Below are 20,827 nucleotides of genomic sequence, written 5' to 3' on the forward strand. Positions count from 1 at the left end.
ACCCATACACCTGATAAGTAAAGTTGGATGTTATAAATATGCAAATCCATTATTTGTTCCATCAAATTGCGTTAAATTGAAAGACCTTGCCAATTAAAAGTACTTCAAATAATGTTTAAAGCTAAATTGAATACTCTCCCAGAAGGTGTTAAATTTAGAGGATTAATGTTTAAAAAAATAGTTTAGACAAAGATGTTTGTTTTTTCTTGGGGCTCAGTTATGGAATAATGTTGGTAAAGAAATCAAAGCATGTAATTTACCTATATTTAAAAAGTCTCAGACCATTCAAGACGGTTCTGAATGAATAAATGTCTGCGTAATATTCAGATGTAACTCTTATTCTTTAAATCAAATAGGTAATTTGTATCATGCAAATAGATGCATACTGGGCCCACAAGATTTTTGCTTCCGCCTGATTTGGTCACACAAAACTTGTAAATATGTGTCATATGACTAAATAAACTGAACTGAACTTTTCACAGATCTGGAGTATCATTTATAACATTGAATTCCCTCAAACAAAACTCAAATGTGTTCACTTTTCATCTGTCAGATCACAAATTGCCTTCTGCCTCTTTCCTGAAAAACCTTTTATAGATCTCAAAGTGACGTCAATAAAATATCTGTGACTACGCTCACTTTATAAATAAGACCTTAAACTGCTACCTGCTTGTCTCCATGGACTTAAGAAACAATAAAGCCATGTTGTTGGCAAAACAGTAACATTAGACAATCAAGTGCATTGTATAGACAAACTCCTCTTATGTAGTGGATTATATTTAGGCTGATATGTTAAAGCTTTAGAAGATTATCATCACTCGAGGATGTGAGAAGCATTTATGTGCAGACAGGAGGTATACAGCTGTGTTTTGCATGAGCGCCTCGGCCTGTGGGACTAAGCTATACACTAAAAACACATTAAGCGTTTCACTTCAAACTCACTGGAGGCCCACAATGTTTCCTAATGCTGCACGATTTTTATTCCTCAGAACTAAGTGTGTGCATGTGTGTCTGCTGCCGCTGCCATCTGGACTGTGGTCAGTGTGGGGCCTCTGGAGGGCACCTGGCCAGAAGCCGCTCACCTGGCTCTGCTGCTCTGTGCCAAGCTCCACACCTGCTCCGGACATCGGCCGGCTGAGCTTCAGGAACAGACGCTCGCACTGCAAATACATAAAGAGGTTTTGCTGTTGTCAGGAAATATATTGATTGTCTTGAGACATTTGAAACAGACCTACTCGATGTACACTTCAGAAGTTTCCAGACTAGTTGAGACAAAGTAAAGTAGCAGTGCATTGCATATATGAATCCACAATAATATCTACAGGTTTGTTTTTGACTTAGGCTGTACTTAAGACAATATGAAATTGAAAACACTAAAAAAATAAATACTTGGTGGGGGAAGATGTTGGATTACAGTACATGACATAAACATCTGTTTAAGGGCCTGCATTCATATTTAAGTGATGGAACTCCACAATTCATTTTTAGATATTAAATGTTTATAGCTTGCTCAAGGCTAAACAGCTATGTGATAAGTCATGACCACAAGATGAATAATTTGATTTAAAATCTATTTGTGAAACTTTATAATGCACTGTTATTACACATGTTGCCATATTTTAAGTTTGACAAGTGCTATTTTAATTTTGAAAAAATCAATGAAAAATGTACTGCCGGAACCGTGGAGAACTTGAAAGTGGGCATGATTGTTGAATAATACGATAGAACATGTCTGGACGTACAGTTGGCAAGGAAAATAAATTGTCATTCATAGCATCATACGGAAGAGCAGAGTTCTTACAAAGAAAAATCATTTTAAAAATCTCTGATTGTTATCCCACAATTACGAGTTAGTTATCTCATAAATTTTCAATTCAATCAAAACTATTCTAAGAAGGTATTATTGTTACAACATGAGCTTTTTGTGAATATTTTTGTGGAATTGGTCTGATACTTCAAAAGGGCCTGGCTGTCAAAGCGCAATACACAAGATATTTTTTATTTTATTTTTTTCTGTGAGTACAATGCGCTTCCATATATTACAATGCAATGTGTGATAACTATATTAAGATATACAGTAATGATTCCAGATAAAATAATTTGATTGAATTTATTCTATTAAAGGAGCTCAATATAAGTTTATTCACCTTATTCTGCCACGCCCACTTCTATTTCTGACTGCTTCTGATTGGCACTCCCGTTGGTTTAGTATTTTCAATTAAGCGGGAATTCCAATAATTTCTATAGAGAATCAGATTATATATTTTTTATATTTACACCAACACGTCAACGCTGCACCGTTTCTCTGGGTGGCTTTAAAGCGGCTTTCTTGTCTGTTAAGATGAATATGTGAATAACTTTCTACTCTCCATGCCAATGTTATTCTTTGTCTGAAATGTTCCACAAAATGGCATAAAACGTAGCAATGAATATCTATATATATATATATTTGGCAATAAAAACACCTGTAACTGAATAAATGAATATGTTTATAGGAACATTCCTGGCAAAGCATTTTCATAGGAAAGCGAGTGACAAATTCTCCACTTGTTCTTCGAGCACTTTTACGTACATACATAAAGTCTTAAGACACCAGACAGATACTTGCTCTCCTCCAATAATGAGCATCTGAGTTTTGTGCATCTGTCCCCAACAGTCTGTGCCAGCCCATCCATTTAACATATGACGGCGCTTCCTTCCTCCTGCTTGTCCAGGGCTATCAATTACAGTGTCCTCTCTCAGCGAGAAGGATGCTCTTTGTGCCCACCAGCGTCCACACACAAACACGCGGGCCGGCCCACAGAGGGACAGGCACCTGCAGAGTGTTTGTCACCTCGTCTGTTGGCATCTGCGGCCGCACAGCATTGTGGGAGAGACGGCCATCTGTTGCTGGGTATGAAGGGGCAGAGTGGGCACGGAGCTACACGCTGCTCTTTTCTGTTCACTCTGAGCTGGTGGGGGTTCTGTCCTCTTTAGTTTCACACTAACAACATTGTGATACTACCACGGGTAAATCAAAAATAAATAAGATAATTGAACTAATACTCAATAATAATACCACTAATGAGCCAGTGGTGGAAGAAGAATTCATTTTTGTTAAGGAGCAAAACGTTACAAAAATAAAAGGAAACGTATGACATAACTTAAAAAAATGACAAAGAATAAATGGTAAATGCATTGCAGACAGATTTTGAGAACCATAAAGCGTCAAAGTTGCTGATTTTTGTTTAATAGAAACAATTGAATTTTAATTGGTATATTTTTGTTTGCTCAAAGTTGGGACGCTAACTTCGACTATGAACGTGCTAAAAAATAATAAAAGTAAATAGAAAAGTCCTTTTTACTTTACATTACTTTAAGAAGGAACTGCTCTCAAATGTAGTGAAGTAAAATGAATTCCATCACTGTTCAGATCTGGCATAAGAACCACTTAATAACAAATTCTGGCACGTGGTTTTAGAATTCTCTGGAAACAAGGGCACATTTAGTTTAGTAAAGTTGGATAAGAGCCAAACTGAGACAATGATTGGAGCATCTGCAGAACTCATGATAAAAAAAATATAATGTTTTATTTGTCATTATAAGTTGTATCTACCAAACTCTTGATCAACACATTTTTGGAAGTTTTGCAGAAAGCAGAATCGCAGGAGCAGATCTACATAGACCATGTCCTTGTCTGGCATTCAAACACAGGACCGTCTGGTTGTGAGGCAAAAATCTTAACCACTGCACAACCACCATGAAAATCTGTCCCAGGCAAGTTATAAGGTCATGGCAACCAATATATTACACAAAAAGTACAGCGCATTCTTCTGCAGCATGTGTTGCTCCCATCAAATCTCAGCATATTTTAGGAAATGGAAAAAAGTCTCACTTCTATTTCCTGATCTGTTATTGATGAAGACAGATTTTGTTTTATGAGATTTCGAGATCTTTGCACTCCTTTAAAAAGATTTGACAGCCCCTCAAAGATATTTCAGAACTAATAATACAAATAAACTGTATTTTTGGATTCCTCTCAACAACACACAAACAGCTGTCTTTTATCAGATATGAACTTTTTGCACGTTCTGTTGGGATGTTTACCCCTGTTCCCGGAGAGACAGACTTGATTGACACTGTAGCGCTAGTAAAGTTTGCTCTATTATCTTGGCAAGGTTACAATTGCTGCCTTATGCGTCGCAGCAGGTCCTTGTCATTCTCAACATAAAACCAAGGTCTTACCCACGGTGTGAAATTTGATGTCAAGTTCATGAGGTATATGAAAGTCAATTAGATAATTAAAACTATTTAGACTTGTTCTGTTGTCTAGCTTTCATGTTTCATGTAGTAATGATATAATGATATAATGTTGTTCTGTAGTTGCTGTTTTCACTGTAATGGCAAAAATAATAACAGCTTACCTTTGCTGTGCAATCCTGACAAGGCTGTGAAAGCTTTACACTGTAGTCATTATTCATTCACCCCACACAGAAGTGAGGCGGCCAATCTGTGCAATTGGTGGGTGAAGTGTCTTTCTATCCATCCATCTTCCTCCGCTTAATCCAGGGCCAGGTCGTGGAGGCATCAGTCTAAGCAGACTTCCCTCTCCCCAGACACTTCCTCCAACTCCCTCCGGGGAGATCTCGAGGTGTTCCAAGGCCAGCCGAAAGACATAGTCCCTCCAGCTTGTCCTGGGTCTTCCCCGGTGGGACATGCCCAAAACCTCTCCAGGGAGGCACCCAAGAGGCATCCGGAACAGATGCCTGAGCTACCTCAGCTGGCTCCTCTCAACGTGGAAGAGCAGCAGCTCTACTCCAAGCTCCCCCCGTGTAACTGAGCTCCTCACCCTATCTCTAAGGGAAAGACACCCTCACCCTATCTCTAAGGGAGCGCCCAGCCACCCCGCGGTGAAACTCATTTTGATCGCTTGTATCCACGATCTTGTCTCAGTGATTCAGTGTCCCACGTAGATTGGCCCCTCCTTCAACTGCTCCCCTCCTTGAACCGTGACCTTAACTTGGTGGAGGGGTTTAAGCGCCCGAATGATCCCAGGAGGTTTGTTGTCAGGGGCTTCAAGCCCCTGGTAGGGTCTCCAAGACAAACAGGTCCTAGCTGACGGGTCAGACCAAGAGCGGTTCAGAAGCCCCTTATGACGAGTGCTACAACAATGGCATTACCGGGGCCCCATCCTGGGGTGGACGGAGAGCGTCTGGTGGTCGGGCCTTTCCCCACTGGGCTCGGCCATGCACAGCCCAAACGAGTGATGTGGGGCCGTCCTCCCATGGACCCACCACCTGCCAGAGGATCCGTAAGGGGCTGGTGCAGAGAGATCTGGGTTGCAGTTCATGGCAGGGAACTCAAAAATTGACAGATTCTCATGTTTTTCTAATTATTACTTAGTATGGTGGAATAGTCCCTGTAGTCAGCAAAGTGGCAGTTGCTGAAATAAAATTGAAAAACTCACAGGAGTTCTGAAAACTCACAGGAGTTCTGCAACATAATGTTTCAACAAAAGTTGAAAATTCTAAAAAATTATGTCATCAACAAACAACGCTCCATCGATGAGGACAATTTACACACAACTGACACCATTTTCTGACAGTTTAAACAATCATTTTACAAAACAAATGTGTCATCATATATTAGTATCAATTAGTGTCAAATCATAACCATGGAATTTCTGTGGATGTTGGCCCTTGTTTACAGTATGGTTGCTAGGTAAGTTGTGGAATTACCTCTATGTATGTCACATCTGCTGCTCATGTCCAGCCAGGATGTAAAATCTTAAATCTACCAACTAAACTGAATTTAGTTGTGGTAGCACTTAAAACATCAAACAAATGCAACGTATTTGAACCTTAAAAGTTGATGTGGGGCACTCCGCTTGGTATATATTTCTATATAAGGCCCTTGATGAAAAACCACTGGACATCCCTAGTCCAACATCTCCTGAGCACTTTAAGGATACAACAACATTACATCAAAAGTTAAAAGCCAGTGTGCTCATTCAAGGACATCTACATTTAAATTATATGTGATCTAAATTCTTTAGGAAAAAAATGAAGTACATTTTATTGTAGTAAGGTCTCTTGTAAAGACCAGAGCAGAGTGGGACAGAGATGTTAACCTATATTCCTGATGGACAATAGGCTGCTGCTGGTTGGACCACATCACTGACAGATGTTTGTCCAGCCGAGCCTGCAGCGCCACAGGCTCTGTGTGCTCTAGAAACACCACAGCAGCTGCTGCCTGGTGCTGCCCAGGACGCCCGCTGTGCCCCGTCCTGCATGCTTCAGTTCTATTACGTGACCCTTAAACAGGTTTAGAGGGAGAGCCAGCTCATCTCAGCCTCTGTCAAATATCAATATGGAGACGGACTAAATCAAGTCATTACTCAAGACAATTTTATATAATCATCTTAATTTTGTTCTTTATAATGTCTCTAAGTGAAAAGGTGAATTGCTTATTGATTTGCATTTATCATGTCTTGGGACTGGTCAAATCAAGAATGTATGCCAGGCTGGCAGAATTATTTTACACCACTGTCTAGACACATGACCACATTTCATCAAAAAAAAGATTTTCTTCTAGCTCTTTTGAAAAGCTAGTGGCCTTATCTTTCTGCATGTGCAGACGCGGTGTTTTTCAGAGTGTTGGTACTGACCAAGAACATGTCGAGCTTGTTGAAACATCTCCTCATGTGGACAACTCTGTAATGGAAATTCCTCTTTACTCTGAAACCACATGTTCTTTTTATTCTATAGGATATGTCATATTTGTATGTGTAAATTTTCATATCTTCATTACATTCCTCTTATCTCGTTCCTGTACATTGCGATTAGTTGATAGCACGCCTGCTGTCTTTGTCATTATTTTCCCTATTAAAATGCATTGCCATAAAGATTCACCTTTCCCCGTGCTGATTTTGATCTGATGTAACTGTCATAGATGTGTTTCAGCCCTCGATCTGATGCCAAGATTTCAATTATGTCTTGAATTCCAATAACATTTCATTGTTCTTGCTTTTTTTATTAGCTCCTCTATCTGTGTCTCTCATCAGGCGTATCTCCATGTGCTTTGCTTCACTGCATCTCCTGGCCACACTGGAGTCCCTCAGCAGAGAAACACACTGCCCCCTAGTGCTAAATTGCTACACACCAATATTGACTGTGTGCCTTGGTTCTCTGCCAGTGGCTCAATACCAAGATCTGTCATGTACAACAATAGATACTATACAGGTTGGAGAGGTGTGTACTCCTGGCTGTTTCTCACTTTATTGAATGTTTGAGGTTCCTTAATTCAGGGATCAATGCAGTTCATTTTAATAGCACCTTGAGGAGAGAAAAGAGGTTAGTGAGAACCAAACCTGAGCCAAGTGGTCAAACAAGCCAACCTACTACAAGAATAATTTTAGGTAAATCGTTTGAAATTTGAACACAAGCAAACAATGTTACGCTTTTATAATTCTTCAACACGGCATTTAATAGTGCGGCACTGAAAACTTGTCAGCTCAAGTCAAAATCAAAGTAATCTTATGCAAATACACACTCTTCATATGCAAATACAAATGATAATTTTCTGTAAATAAAATATTGCCTTGTGTAAAAAGGTTGTAGAGGGCAGTAATTTGAGGGGGAAAGTCAGTTTTGGAGTTGATTCATGTGACTTTATATAAGAATTCCACTCTTAACTGACAACTGATTTGTTTTTGTCATTCTTTATCATTGTGAGATACAGTGTAATGACTTAATGGAGAAATACTTCACCCATGAACTAGAAGGTAGCTATAAGTTATCTTTATTGAAATGTGTTTCATATGGTAGGTATGCATGTGAACTCATTTAAATAATCCTAGAAGACATTGTAAGCCGTTCTTCAAATGACAAGATGAGCTAAATGGGCGCTAACAAATGGTGTGTTCTGTAACAAAGCGCTGTTGTAATGAACCTGAGGTGGCTCTACCCCATACATCATGCAGAGCAAATTTGCCAACATTACTCTCTTTATCACAGAGCATGCTAAATGAGGATTTATGCTTTTGGTTCTTTTCATCCTTGTACTCTTTTCCACCCCACGAGGTGGCCACTGTCATCCGCGACGCACACTTGCACCAAAGGCAATATCCTCTCACAGTAATTATATCAGAGCCAGAGATGGCACATTAACATAAGCGTGGCATGACAAGAATATACAAGCGCCTTTACACACAGAGCATCAGTCTGCTGGTGCGTGTCTCCTGGCTCCTTTGAGGACGTCGGCTCCTCATTTCAATGGCTGTCAATCAAACATGGTTTTAAGGATGATTTTGTATTGTCCTGTGAAAAGGCAATCACAGGGGGCTGTTTACTGAGATGAGAAAAGTGTGAAGCTGAGGAAGAGGAACAGGAGTTCTGTGATATTTTGAGTGCAATATAGGCCTACAGAATGAGAGTGCAACACAACAGACAGAGCAGAGTAGAACTTTTGAGCTCACAAATCCTGCTAATATTTAGTGTAAGACATTGTTGCATTAGATAAGACAATATCAGTAATGTACAATTATAAAAGTCAATCCACATCTGTGATTTATCCAATGAAAATGTCAAATATGTTTAATGAATATGAACAGAGTAAGACTTTAAATGAGATAGCCTGACTATAAATGTCCTGTTACTAATGGTGAAAAGAGTTGGTCTGACAAGGCGGGGCCTTGTAGACAGGGGTCTTTTGCTCTGAAAATGTCATTGTGAAGACTGAAGACTCACCGTCCATTTCCATCACTGCTGCTCTCACTAACGCACTCTTTCTCATTCATTGTCATTGCCTTTCCCTTTAAGTGCACTTTCGCCCACACCACTTGGAAATTGATTGAAACAAAATGTCACAATTATGCCCTGTAGCTCGCCGCTTCAATTATTCATCAATTAGGGACCAGGCCGCTTTTTTTCTCCGCTCCGAGCTGATTTTTCATTCATTTTGCTGGAGATGTATGGCTCCCCTGCTGTTAACCAGTCCAAAGTCATTAGTTTCTGGGTTTGCAATTAAAGCTGATGCATTATGCATGAGGTTTCGACTCAGTAGACACGCACAGCAGCCACAGCCGCAGCAGATCTCAACGAGCTCCAGAGGCATGGATGGGAAATTAATTTGGTCAAAATGAAGTTCTCTCTCCTCTCCTTCTCTGGGCTGTGGCAGGCTGGACAGATGCCTGAGAAGATGAGGAGCTGGAGATGGGGCAGGTAGAGCCAATGTACCTCCACAACAACAGTCCCATCAGATTTGAGCATCATGGAACAATATATAATAGTTCTGCATTAGTACCGTGCATCATGCTGAAACCACACCATAGTAAGCGTGTCCTCCAGCGTTGAAGCACTTGTAAGAGCAGAGAAGGGCCCGCACTGGAACAGTCAGTGACTTATTTATCTTCATTACCTAACAGACAGACAACATGGTGAATGCATTACAGCAAACAGTTTCACAAAGCAGCACAAGTTTAAACACAAACGTGAGTGGATCTGGCACAGAACACTAACCTTCCGGAGGTTGACAAAATGCACACCCTCCAGCCATGTAGTCAGGATGGGTTCATGACACAGCGCACAGTAACTGCCTTTGGCCAGTAGGATGATGAGGCTTGGGTAGTAAGGAAGGGTCTTATGGACCAACGAGGATTTATTTCTGTCTTCATGTAGAACAAACCTGGCAACCAATTCCTGTGGACCACAATAGATGTTTGTGAATGGTTATGATTGTATGAAATTATAAGGTTAAGAAACAACCTTTAAGGAAAGTATCTCTTGTCCCAGCACTGAAGGCTTTGGCTCACAATGAACAAACTTATTTCCTTCACAGTAAAGCTCCTTTAGGCGCAGATGGTGAAACTAAAAAAACATAAAGGGACAGTTCAATGCCATGTAATGTGGATGATGGCACAGTGACGATGATTACAAAAGTATATGTACCTCTGCAGGGAACATGGACAGCATATTTCCAGCCACATCCAGGACCTGCAGTTTGGTTAGTGCTCGAATCCCCTGGTTTAGTCAAAGCCCAAAATAAAGGAGAAAAATAACTGACCCAAAGTACAAAAGGTATGTTGTCACCTACCTCAGGGAGGCTGTTGAGTTGGTTCCTGGCTAAATGTATCTTGTTTAGTTGTTTGCAGTGGTAGATTTCTTGTGGAAGGGCAGACAAACAATTGTGTGTGAAGTTGACCTCTGTGAGTTCAATGAGATGACCCAGCTCTGCAGGGATGTCCTCCAGTTTGTTGTGAGCCAGACTGAGGCACTGGAGCTTTGTTAAACTAAAGACAGCAAACACAGTGAATAGTACTTTTAGCAACTTAGAAGAACGATGCATGTAGATACTGGAAGAACCTTTTAATTTCTGAGGGAAGCCTTTGAATGTGATTGTGGTTTAAATTGAGCACGCAGAGGTTTTTCAAGGAACCTTCAAGATAAGGATGCATTATAAATTTTTATCAGAAAACAAAACAAAATAACATAGGTGGAGCTACTGTAGTGAAACTCACCTATTACCTCAGATGACACTGTGCTGATGTGGTTGCTGTACAAATAGAGCTTCTTCAATCGCTCCAGATGGCTCACAACAGCGGGGATCTCCTTAAAGGTATTATTTCCCAAATTCAGCTCAGTCAGCTAACAGGGGTAGCAAAGTGAGAAATATTTAATCACAAACCTGGGCGCCGTGTAAAACATGTAAAATAGACTATTTTGGCAATCCTCCAAGCTGAATAGTGACACGCACGTGTGGCAGTAGGAGCAGCTCCTCAGGCAAAGTGCAGATGTGGTTATTATTCAGCAGCAAAACTAAAAGCTGTGGTAACATGGAGATGTTTGGGGGCACCTCTTTTAGGTTTTTGGAGCTCATTTTCAAAGAAGTTGCCCGGGCATAGCAGGCTCTAACCACAGACTCGGCCATAACAAACCTGGGCTTGGCGCGATGACACGTTTCTATGACAACGGACGCCCTGAGACTTCTGTGGTACAAGAGCGCCCTCCACTGACAGGAAAGAGCACTGAAAGATTGACTTAAGTTTTATTCATTTCCACTAGTTGAAGCTTTTAACCAAGGGTAGGTAGAGGAGCCAAAAATGTTACTCAAGTAAGAGTAACGTCACATTAGAATATTAATATAATCATTATTATCAAGTAGAAGTACAAAGTAGTGGTCTAAGAAATTACGTAAGACAATGAAAAGTATTTGGGGTCGGTATAATCTGAAGTCAGTTTTTGAAACGATAAGTCACAAAAATGAGAAAATCTAATATCTGAGCAATGCAATAAACACAAATGTTTAAATAATTTAAAATGGTCAACATAAAGTGTTACATTAGCTTACGTCACTTGTGACTTAGTCTCAGTGGAAAGAGTCACTCAAGTAAGAGTAAGGAAATACTGTCAAATATATTACTTAAGTAGGAGTAAAATATTGTCTGAAAACTACTCAGAAGTACAATTTCTTTAAAAAGTTCGAGCTAATGTAACTAATGAGTACCAACCTATGCTTTCAACACAGTAATAAAAATAAGTGAATGCATGTTTAAAGCATTTTGTGATTAACAATGATCATTTAAAATCTAGCCATTATTGAATTTATATTTGTTAACATGTATTTTCAGTGCTATTAATTACTGTACCGTCAATTGCATCAACTCTACGCTGACAAGAAGTCTGTTGTGTTCCTTTCAATCACAGAGCATAGTTTGTTTATCGATAAATAAAAACATTGTAGCGTTGTAAGTTTTTATGTTAATAACATTATCAATTACAGTTTTCAATATAATCAAGTACAAGGGTGCAGCAACAACCAATTAGCCATGGACATGCCATCAACCTTAAGAGTCTGGTTTTAGACAGTATGAACAATAAGCTAATGTTACATTTCAGTGCACTCGTCTTGTTGGTACAAAGCAGAGCCAGAGTGAAGTAGGCAATGCCATGACGCTAGTGAAATGTCTTCTCAAACAATACATTTCTGTAACAGATGACACCACCATTTGGAAGCAGCACCAGTGTCTTTGCAACGTGCCAAATTACAGACACAATTGGATTTTCAGTGGTGTTACGTTGCATGTTTCAGGTGTCTTCAACAGGTTCCTTAAGCTTCTCCACAGAATTATAGTGCTCACCCAGTCCATAGGCATGGTGCATGTAGCTGGAAAAGTACAATGTAATGAATCATCTAGGACAATATAATGTCTCAAAAGCCATAAACTGTTAAACCCAAAACTTCTAAAACCCCTAACTTGCACATAATATCAATATGAAAAGTATTTGAATGAGTTAATGAATAAAAAAATTAATGTTTTAACTTACACAAGAATTATAGGTTTTCCGTTGTACTCCTCCCCGATTTTTAGAGTTGTAGAGTCTGCCTGGACAACTTCTATTGGCAACTGAAGAATATGGGTCAGAGCCCGCAGCTGCAAATATACATACACTAAAATTATCCAAACTTGGTGACTCCTGTATAGTTTATCCCTGAAGAAATTATACCCACCTCCAGTTGACCTCCCCATGCAGATGTGTGCTCCACATCACTGCAGTACTTTTCAAACTCATCTATGGAAACGAAAACATTCATATTAATTTCATAAAGTACAAAAACATTTGCTGTTTCATGTAATCATCATAATAATGCTAATAGTTTCATTGTATTTAGTTTGGACACTTTTTAAATTAAGGATGTACATTCAGCGCATCAAAATTGGGACTAAACCAGGACTAAATCTGAAACCAAACCTAGACTAGATCAAGTCCACATCAGCACTAAGAGTGCAGTCACAGTCGGACTTATTTGGTCCTGATTTGAGCCCAGTTTAATTCTGATGTAGACTTGGATTGGTCCTTTTACTGTCCTGCTTTTGTTAGAGGACATCAGAGACGATGACAAATTATCTTGAATGTGTGCTGCAAATTTTTTAAATTGTATTTTTAATCTGATTGGAAGTCAGCAGGGTTGCTTAAGAATGTGAGATATGTGGTTGACAGAGGGGGTTTTCTGCAAGCAGCTGAATTCTGGACAGTTAATTAGGCATTTGTGAGGCAGGTCTTACCAGTTGTGAACAAATCACCAGTGTTTGGATTGGTGAGGAAAGGCATGAAGTCATCCATGTTGCTTCTCATGTGTTCAGCAGTACGACAACGCAGTTCCTTTACGTTCGTGGCTCCACCAGACTGCAAAAATAAATGAACAGTGTAACAATAATTATAGATGGTCATTTTAAAAGATGATTGGCTCAAACATACCAGTGATTTCTGTGACAGTTGATCTTCAATGGCTCGGTACATACAGTGACCATCAGAGGAAATCTCTTTGATCTGAAGCTGCTGCTGAGTCAATTTCTGTGCAAGCTTCAAGCCTTCCTGGTGCCTCTCTCCCATAAGGTTCTCTACCTCGGCCTCTGCAATTCTGCTCTCCCTTTCCTTGTCCTGGGCCGCCTTCTTGTCCTGAAAAGAACGAGCCAACAATCATGCCAAGTGTTTCAAATTTAGTAATGCATCCACCAAATAGTTTCATAGACGCTATAAAACTCATAGAAGCCAAAAAACTCACCCGTCTCTTCTGGGCCTTGGTTAGGCGAAGTTCTTTTGATTCTTCTTGTGATTCATTGTCCACTGTCAAAGTCTCAACTTCCTGTGTAACTTGTTCCACCTAATCAACAATTGTTTTCTTATTTCATAACGCATTTTAAACAGTGATACATCAAAATCAACCAAATAATTACTTTAATGCCAGAAGACGTGACTTGCTTGAGCTCTTCTTCGTGCTTCTGGTTCAAATCGGCTTCCAGCTTTGCAATCTCTTCAGCCATCTGTTTTCTCCTCTTCTTGTCATTTTTAGGGACAGCATTTTTCATGCTCTGAATTTTTGCTGAAGAAAATGACGGCAGTTTAGTGAATAAGAGCATCCAAAACGTACATATTATACTATACCTATTCATTCTGAACAATTGAATCTCGTATATTGAAAATAGTTAACGTACCAACCTTGTAATTCTTTCTTTTCCTTGCGATGTTTTCCAATTAGCTCCTCTGTAGAATCCACATTCTCCTCCGCCATGGCTGATGCCGCTACTTACTTCGACAAATACCACAGTTTAGAATACAACCACGACTGGTTCGAGGGGTAAATGTTCATAGAATAATAAACCTCATTGTGGACGAAATCATATTTTCAATAAAAACGTGTAGGACGATCCAACCCGGAAATGTTTAGCGGAAACTGTATTTTCTTCGTTTTTTGATCGCAAGTTCAATGCCCATTTGCTATACTGCCACCTGTTGGCAATAATAACAACTGTGGCTCTAATATAAAGTCTATAAATCAATATTATCGGTTTGAATCCACCCTGTGTATGTGTGTGTGTGTGTGTGTGTGTGTGTGTCTGTGTGTGTGTGTGTGTGTGTGTGTGTGTGTGTGTCTGTGTGTGTCTGTGTGTGTGTGTGTGTGTGTGTTTTTTACCAACAACTCACAGATTTCCTCTTAATAAACAACTCATTTGATGTTTTTCAGTCAGGTTTTAGACCTCATCACAGCACTGAGACTGCTCTTGTCAAGGTGACAAATGACATCCGCCTGAACACTGACACGGGCAAAGCCTCAGTCTTAATTCTGTTAGATCTGAGTGCTGCTTATGACACTGTCGATCATGGGATCCTCTTACAGAGACTAGAGGACTGGGTGGGCATCACTGGCACTGCCCTAAACTGGTTAAGGTCCTATCTGGAAGACAGGAAGTACTTTGTTGAAATTGGTAGCTGTGTCTCAGACCACATGACCCTGACCTGTGGAGTGCCCCAAGGGTCAGTCCTGGGTCCCCTTCTGTTCAACCTCTACATGCTGCCGTTAGGTCAGTTGATACGCAGTGAAAATGTGTCCTATCACAATTATGCAGACGACACTCAGATCTATGTTTCACTATCGGCAGGTGACTATGGACCAGTAGATTCACTCTGTCACTGCATCCAACAGATCAGTTTGTGGATGCAAAACAACTTTCTCCAGCTGAACTCAGACAAGACTGAAATAATCGTTTTTGGCCCACAGAAACAAAGAGAAAGTGTTAGCGGTCACCTCCAGAGTCTCGCTCTAAAACCTACAAACGAAGTTAGAAATCTGGGGGTAATAATGGACCCAGACTTGAACTTTAACAGCCACGTCAAATCAATAACATCAGCAGCTTTTTACCATCTAAAAAACATTGCCAAAATCAAAAATATAGCGTCTAAACCAGATTTAGAGACTTTAGAGCCTCTCCAAACGAGCTGTAAAACAGCTGCAGTACATCCAGAACGCTGCTGCTCGGGTCCTGACTAGAACCAGGAAGTATGATCACATTAGTCCTGTTCTCAGGTCTCTGCACTGGCTCCTGTGGCTCAGAGAATAGACTTTAAAGCAGCTCTGCTTGTGTACAAGTCTCTCCATGGCCTAGCACCAAAGTACATCTTGGATATGTTAGTGCCATATGAACCATCTCGGACTCTGAGGACCTCAGGGTCCGGCCTCCAGCTGGTGCCAGAGTCAGGACTAAACATGGACCGGCCTCCTGCTGGTGCCAGAGTCAGGACTAAACATGGACCGGCCTCCTGCTGGTGCCAGAGTCAGGACTAAACATGGACCGGCCTCCTGCTGGTGCCAGAGTCAGGACTAAACATGGACCGGCTTCCTGCTGGTGCCAGAGTCAGGACTAAACATGGACCGGCCTCCTGCTGGTGCCAGAGTCAGGACTAAACATGGACCGGCCTCCTGCTGGTGCCAGAGTCAGGACTAAACATGGACCGGCCTCCTGCTGGTGCCAGAGTCAGGACTAAACATGGACCGGCCTCCTGCTGGTGCCAGAGTCAGGACTAAACATGGACCGGCCTCCTGCTGGTGCCAGAGTCAGGACTAAACATGGTCCGGCCTCCTGCTGGTGCCAGAGTCAGGACTAAACATGGACCGGCCTCCTGCTGGTGCCAGAGTCAGGACTAAACATGGACCGGCCTCCTGCTGGTGCCAGAGTCAGGACTAAACATGGACCGGCCTCCTGCTGGTGCCAGAGTCAGGACTAAACATGGTCCGGCCTCCTGCTGGTGCCAGAGTCAGGACTAAACATGGACCGGCCTCCTGCTGGTGCCAGAGTCAGGACAAAACATGGGGAATCTGCATTTCAGTTTCATGCAGCTAAAATCTGGAACAGTCTTCCTGAAGATGTGAAACAGGTTCTACTCTGACAATTTTCAAAACTAAGCTAAAAACAGTTTTGTTTAGCTGCGCATATGACTGAAAGGATTTTTGTTTGCGCTCTTCTCTTTTATGTCTTAAATTATTTACACCTTACCATTTTTTATTTTATTTTTTTGCCGATAAATTTGGATTTGGCTAGGTGTTTTTTTATTTAGTTAATTTTATTGTATTTGTGTTTCTGAAATTTCTTTGTGATTTGAATGCATTTTTCCTGCTGTGTGAAGCACTTTGAATTGCCTTGTGTATGAAATGTGCTCTAAAAATAAACTTGCCTTGTGTGTATGTTTGTGTGTGTGTGATACTTTCTGTAGATACTCTGCACATGAGGTTGGCTATCTCTCCTCTTTACCCCGTGCAGACTAAACCTAAATCCACGCAGAAGACATGGATGTATTATATTATCGGCAGAAGATCGTGAATCAATGAAATGAACGCCAGAGACGCACGTAGCTCTCCAGAGGCAGACGCCGTGTGACGTGGCAGAGAGGGCGGAAGTTCTTGTGTTTTGGTTCTAAAGGGAAGTTGCGACAAGAAAGAAAGGAGAAGACGTGACGGCATTGTTGAGATAATTTTCCTGACTTTTCCAACGCTGTAGCGTCCAAATACTCTGGCTTACACTTATACATCCTCCAGCGTCAGTGGTAGAAGTGGAGGACGTCGTCTGGCTCTCAGGTAGCGCACTTGACACCAGTCTGAGGCTAGCTGCTTCACTGCTAAAGCTAACGCTTCGACCAGTCAGTTTCGGGGAGAGGTTAGCGGCTAGCTGCCTTTGGGCTAGTGCTGCTTTTTGTGTTATTAAGAAACATACGGGAAGACGTTTGTGATGCTTTTCTTTCTTTCTCGGGTTGACGGGTGTCCCTGTGGTAGGACATACGTGATGCATAAAAGGGTGCAGTCAGGTTAACTTAGTGGGTGGAGGAGTAGCATCTCATCTCATATATGTTCAGTGGGTTATACACATCAACACGACACATGCTTGGCTTCAATCTGTGTCACTTATGATGGACTGTTTTTAATAAACTCTATCTCTATCAATTTAGTGTATCCGCTTGTGGTTAGAACAACAATGGCGTCCTGTCATTAACACATGGACCTATTGCCATAAAAACCAAAACGAATCATTTCTTTAATTGTATTCAAATTACTTATAGTCCAGTGCGTGTTCCATCTTCTAGTAATCATACATACCCATCTCTTGATCATTTTGTTCACTGTTCAAAATTCCTTCAAGAATCTTGTGTACTGTGAGGCACAAAGTGGCACTGTGTAATAACAACAGCCATCTGCTGTTACCAATTAAGGCTAGGTAGTGAAGGAATCCCTAGTTAGAATACTGCAAGCAAGCTGTGCAAGTACACACGTCCATGCTCCTGTCTGTCTGTTTGTATATACAGATATATTTCTGTCAATTTAGGTAAACATAAAGTTTCCTATGGTACTTGTTAGTCCACTGCAATGTCACAGAGTTTAATCTGAAACAAAAAAAACTGTGAATGAAATAACTTATTATTGTCTACTTTTCTTTTTGACAAATGTATGCAGTCTGAAAAGCGAGGTTTGAGGACACCAGGTGATCTGTGAAGGTCATGGCCAATCGAGGAGGAGCGACAAGACCTAATGGACCAAATGCAGGGAACAAAATCTGTCAGTTTAAGCTGGTGCTTCTGGGTGAGTCAGCCGTTGGAAAGTCGAGCCTGGTGCTGCGCTTTGTCAAGGGGCAGTTTCATGAATTCCAAGAGAGCACAATAGGAGGTGAGCGCCCAACTATAGTAAATGCAAATATTCAAAAAATAAATGTGTTTTATTAAACCATTTTTTATTGTTTTAATTTTTTTTCAGCCGCCTTTCTCACCCAGACAGTGTGTCTAGATGACACAACAGTGAAGTTTGAGATTTGGGATACTGCAGGTCAAGAGCGTTACCACAGTTTGGCGCCTATGTATTACAGAGGTGCACAAGCAGCCATAGTGGTCTATGACATCACAAATGAGGTATGCTCATACTGCCTTGTTGCTAATCTATCTTTAATCTGTTTCTGTCCCTCTTTTGTTATACAAATGCAGCAAACCACACAACTCAAGTATTCCTCTGTTCCTTAGTCATTGGAGATTTTTGTCATTAACATGAATGTTGACTGTTGGAACCTTTCTGCCAGCACTGAATGAATGTCAATGTCATATTTGAATGTGATTGTGGAAATGGCTGTGGTTGGTGGTTAGACAGCCATTCTTGTCAGTCAGCCCCAGTATTTTTAAGTGTTAGTGACTGATTAATCCATCAAACTTTCCAGCTGCTTTGAGTTTCTAGAAAACATACCAACAATGTATGAATGCACAATGCCTTTTGTTCATCAGGAATCATTCGCTCGGGCAAAGAATTGGGTAAAAGAACTACAAAGACAGGCTAGTCCTAATATTGTCATTGCATTGTCGGGCAACAAGGCAGATCTGGCCAATAAAAGGGCCGTGGACTTCCAGGTCAGAGAAATTCCTTATTTTTGACAATGCGTGGTTGAAAGAAAAGTATTACTATATCACATATATTCTGACAGGATGCACAGTCTTACGCCGATGACAACAGCTTACTTTTTATGGAGACATCAGCCAAGACATCTATGAACGTCAATGAGATATTTATGGCTATTGGTGGGTGCCTCCTAAATAATGCATATAATTCCTGTATATGTGACAGGGACAAAGTGTTTTTCTTTACGTTTATTTGTTTAATTTTGATTTGCAGCTAAGAGATTACCGAAGAGTGAACCTCAGGCTGTTGGAACAAACACTGCACGAAACCGGGGAGTGGACCTTACGGAAGCTGCACAGCCCGCCAAGGCTCCATGCTGCAGTAACTAACACGAAGGATGCCTTACCAAACAACCTTTACAACAGTAAATGATGCAGCCCATGCACCAATGCCACTGCAGTTACTATTTCAAAGTCTTGTTAGTCTTATCTCAAATTCTTTTACGTTTAAAAGAGGAAAAAAGCTCAATACCCCTGTTGTATAGTTGCTAGGTCAGCTCATAGTCTGCTGTCTTTGCCTCCTTTGCTCCGTTCTGATTTTGCTGCTGCGCGATGAGTCACATCACCATCTTTCATCTGCCCGGTTTAGCTGCACATGGACAGAGACATTGGGGCCCCAACTTTTCAACATCTTCCATGTGTAGATATCTTTTTCTTTGTTTACTTGTTTACTACTGCATTCTTAAAATGTTTGATTTGACAGTTATAGTATGCTAATTTCTTGTGATATTATAAACTTACTTTTTATTAACTAACATAAGTTAGAAAGATGTGCACAGATCCAGAGTAGAGAATGGAGTGAACGCTGTTAACCTAGACTTTTTCAAGTTGTTTTTACTGAAACATGAAGATTCTCAAGTCTAAATCCTTGGTTTCTCTTGATCATTAGTAGGACTTCTTTTCATCCAGATCCCTCCAAGGACAGTCTTTCATTTCCATCTTTATAGCATTGTGCAATCACTCACAGTATTAAGGTCTGAAAGTCTTCTGGACCGATGCATCTGCTGGACTCTAAAAAATCCGTTCTCAGTTCACTCCTGTTCACTCCTGGTTTCTGCCTTTTGGACAAAGCGGTGTGTTGCGTATGACGAGAGGATGGTAGAGTAGTGACAGTTGGGGAGTTGCAATATACATTGAATTCAAATGGCTCAATGTCCTGTCCTGTAGCAAAAACTGTTATTTGTTGCAAGCTGACTCTGTTTAAAGTGGCACTGGCTGTTATTAGATCAAATTTATGACACAATCATTTGCACATTATCAAGTCTCATTGAACTATGATTCAACCTAACTGTCTTTGCATTGCTGCATAAACGTCTGTTACAGCATCTTTAAACTGTTGGGCCCATTCTCTTGTACTTTGATTATAACATATTTTTGCACCATCACAAAAGGTTTACATGTATTCACACAATACATGTTTTACTCATGCCTTGCACCAACAATGCTCATGAATATATCTTGTCATATTTACAGCCAGTGTGAAATAAGTATATATATATAAATAAATATAAATATATAAATAATCTACTGTAAATAAGGTGTTGCAGTGTACTCTGCTTTTTTAATTTTCCTGTAACAGAACTAATGCTTGCTCGGGACATGTCCAAAGAAAAAAAATGTATAGTGATTGGAAACTGGCTAGACAGATTTGATTTCTGTTGCGCTTTCTTTTTTCCACAAATGGTGGTGGTCTGTATTATAACTGTATGTAGTGATATAACAAATGAAATAGCATTTATTTAGTGGTCTGTATTGTACACTTTTCTGAAAAGAAAAAAAATCAGTTTTTCATTTTTCTTTTTTTTAACCCGATATCTTTCTTGCATCTCACAAGTTTTTTCTAGTCGTATTCTGGTGCCCAGCACATGTGGACCTGAACACTGCTTGTAAGATCTCCAGTGTTCCTTAATATTTGTGACTGTTGTAGAAACCGGCACAACTATGATTCGTAAATAAATTTATTAACACATTATAAAGACATGCAATGTTTAATTTTGTGTGAATCTGTGGACATTTCAATTTTACAAGATAATTGTTGATATAATTTGGTCATTACTACCAAATTAATTCTGGAAATGTGACTGCTT

The 20,827-nt window shown here is 40.4% G+C and overlaps 3 protein-coding genes across 4 annotated transcripts; 1 reads left to right on the top strand and 2 right to left on the bottom strand.

The window, feature by feature from the left end:
- Positions 1-9,250: 9,250 nt before the first annotated feature.
- Positions 9,251-10,968, bottom strand: lrrc69 (leucine rich repeat containing 69). Its single transcript, XM_072447474.1, has 8 exons — positions 10,732-10,968; positions 10,496-10,622; positions 10,341-10,413; positions 10,072-10,267; positions 9,927-9,998; positions 9,744-9,845; positions 9,498-9,677; positions 9,251-9,396 (listed from the first exon to the last, which is right to left on the bottom strand). The coding sequence occupies exons 1-8, from the start codon at positions 10,903-10,905 to the stop codon at positions 9,289-9,291; spliced, it is 1,032 nt and encodes a 343-aa protein (XP_072303575.1). The 5' UTR covers positions 10,906-10,968; the 3' UTR covers positions 9,251-9,288.
- A 748-nt stretch (positions 10,969-11,716) lies between these two features.
- otud6b (OTU deubiquitinase 6B) lies at positions 11,717-14,230 on the bottom strand. Of its 2 annotated transcripts, none has more exons than XM_072447471.1 (8): positions 13,973-14,230; positions 13,715-13,860; positions 13,543-13,641; positions 13,236-13,436; positions 13,043-13,163; positions 12,487-12,548; positions 12,303-12,409; positions 11,717-12,141 (listed from the first exon to the last, which is right to left on the bottom strand). In XM_072447471.1, the coding sequence occupies exons 2-8, from the start codon at positions 13,844-13,846 to the stop codon at positions 12,063-12,065; spliced, it is 801 nt and encodes a 266-aa protein (XP_072303572.1). In that variant the 5' UTR covers positions 13,847-13,860; positions 13,973-14,230; the 3' UTR covers positions 11,717-12,062. The 2 variants fall into 2 exon arrangements, with proteins under 2 accessions (XP_072303572.1, XP_072303571.1); XM_072447470.1 differs by having other exon boundaries at positions 11,721-12,141; positions 13,977-14,228.
- A 2,459-nt stretch (positions 14,231-16,689) lies between these two features.
- Positions 16,690-20,716, top strand: LOC140361692 (ras-related protein Rab-5A). The gene is made up of 6 exons (XM_072447472.1): positions 16,690-16,887; positions 17,758-17,967; positions 18,055-18,206; positions 18,570-18,692; positions 18,767-18,860; positions 18,955-20,716. The coding sequence occupies exons 2-6, from the start codon at positions 17,802-17,804 to the stop codon at positions 19,068-19,070; spliced, it is 651 nt and encodes a 216-aa protein (XP_072303573.1). The 5' UTR covers positions 16,690-16,887; positions 17,758-17,801; the 3' UTR covers positions 19,071-20,716.
- The last annotated feature ends 111 nt before the right edge of the window (positions 20,717-20,827 follow it).

The sequence above is a fragment of the Eucyclogobius newberryi genome, unplaced genomic scaffold (assembly GCF_026437365.1).
Source record: "Eucyclogobius newberryi isolate DKJ021-1_F unplaced genomic scaffold, fEucNew1.0.hap1 SCAF_16, whole genome shotgun sequence".
Classification (NCBI taxonomy): domain Eukaryota; kingdom Metazoa; phylum Chordata; class Actinopteri; order Gobiiformes; family Gobiidae; genus Eucyclogobius; species Eucyclogobius newberryi.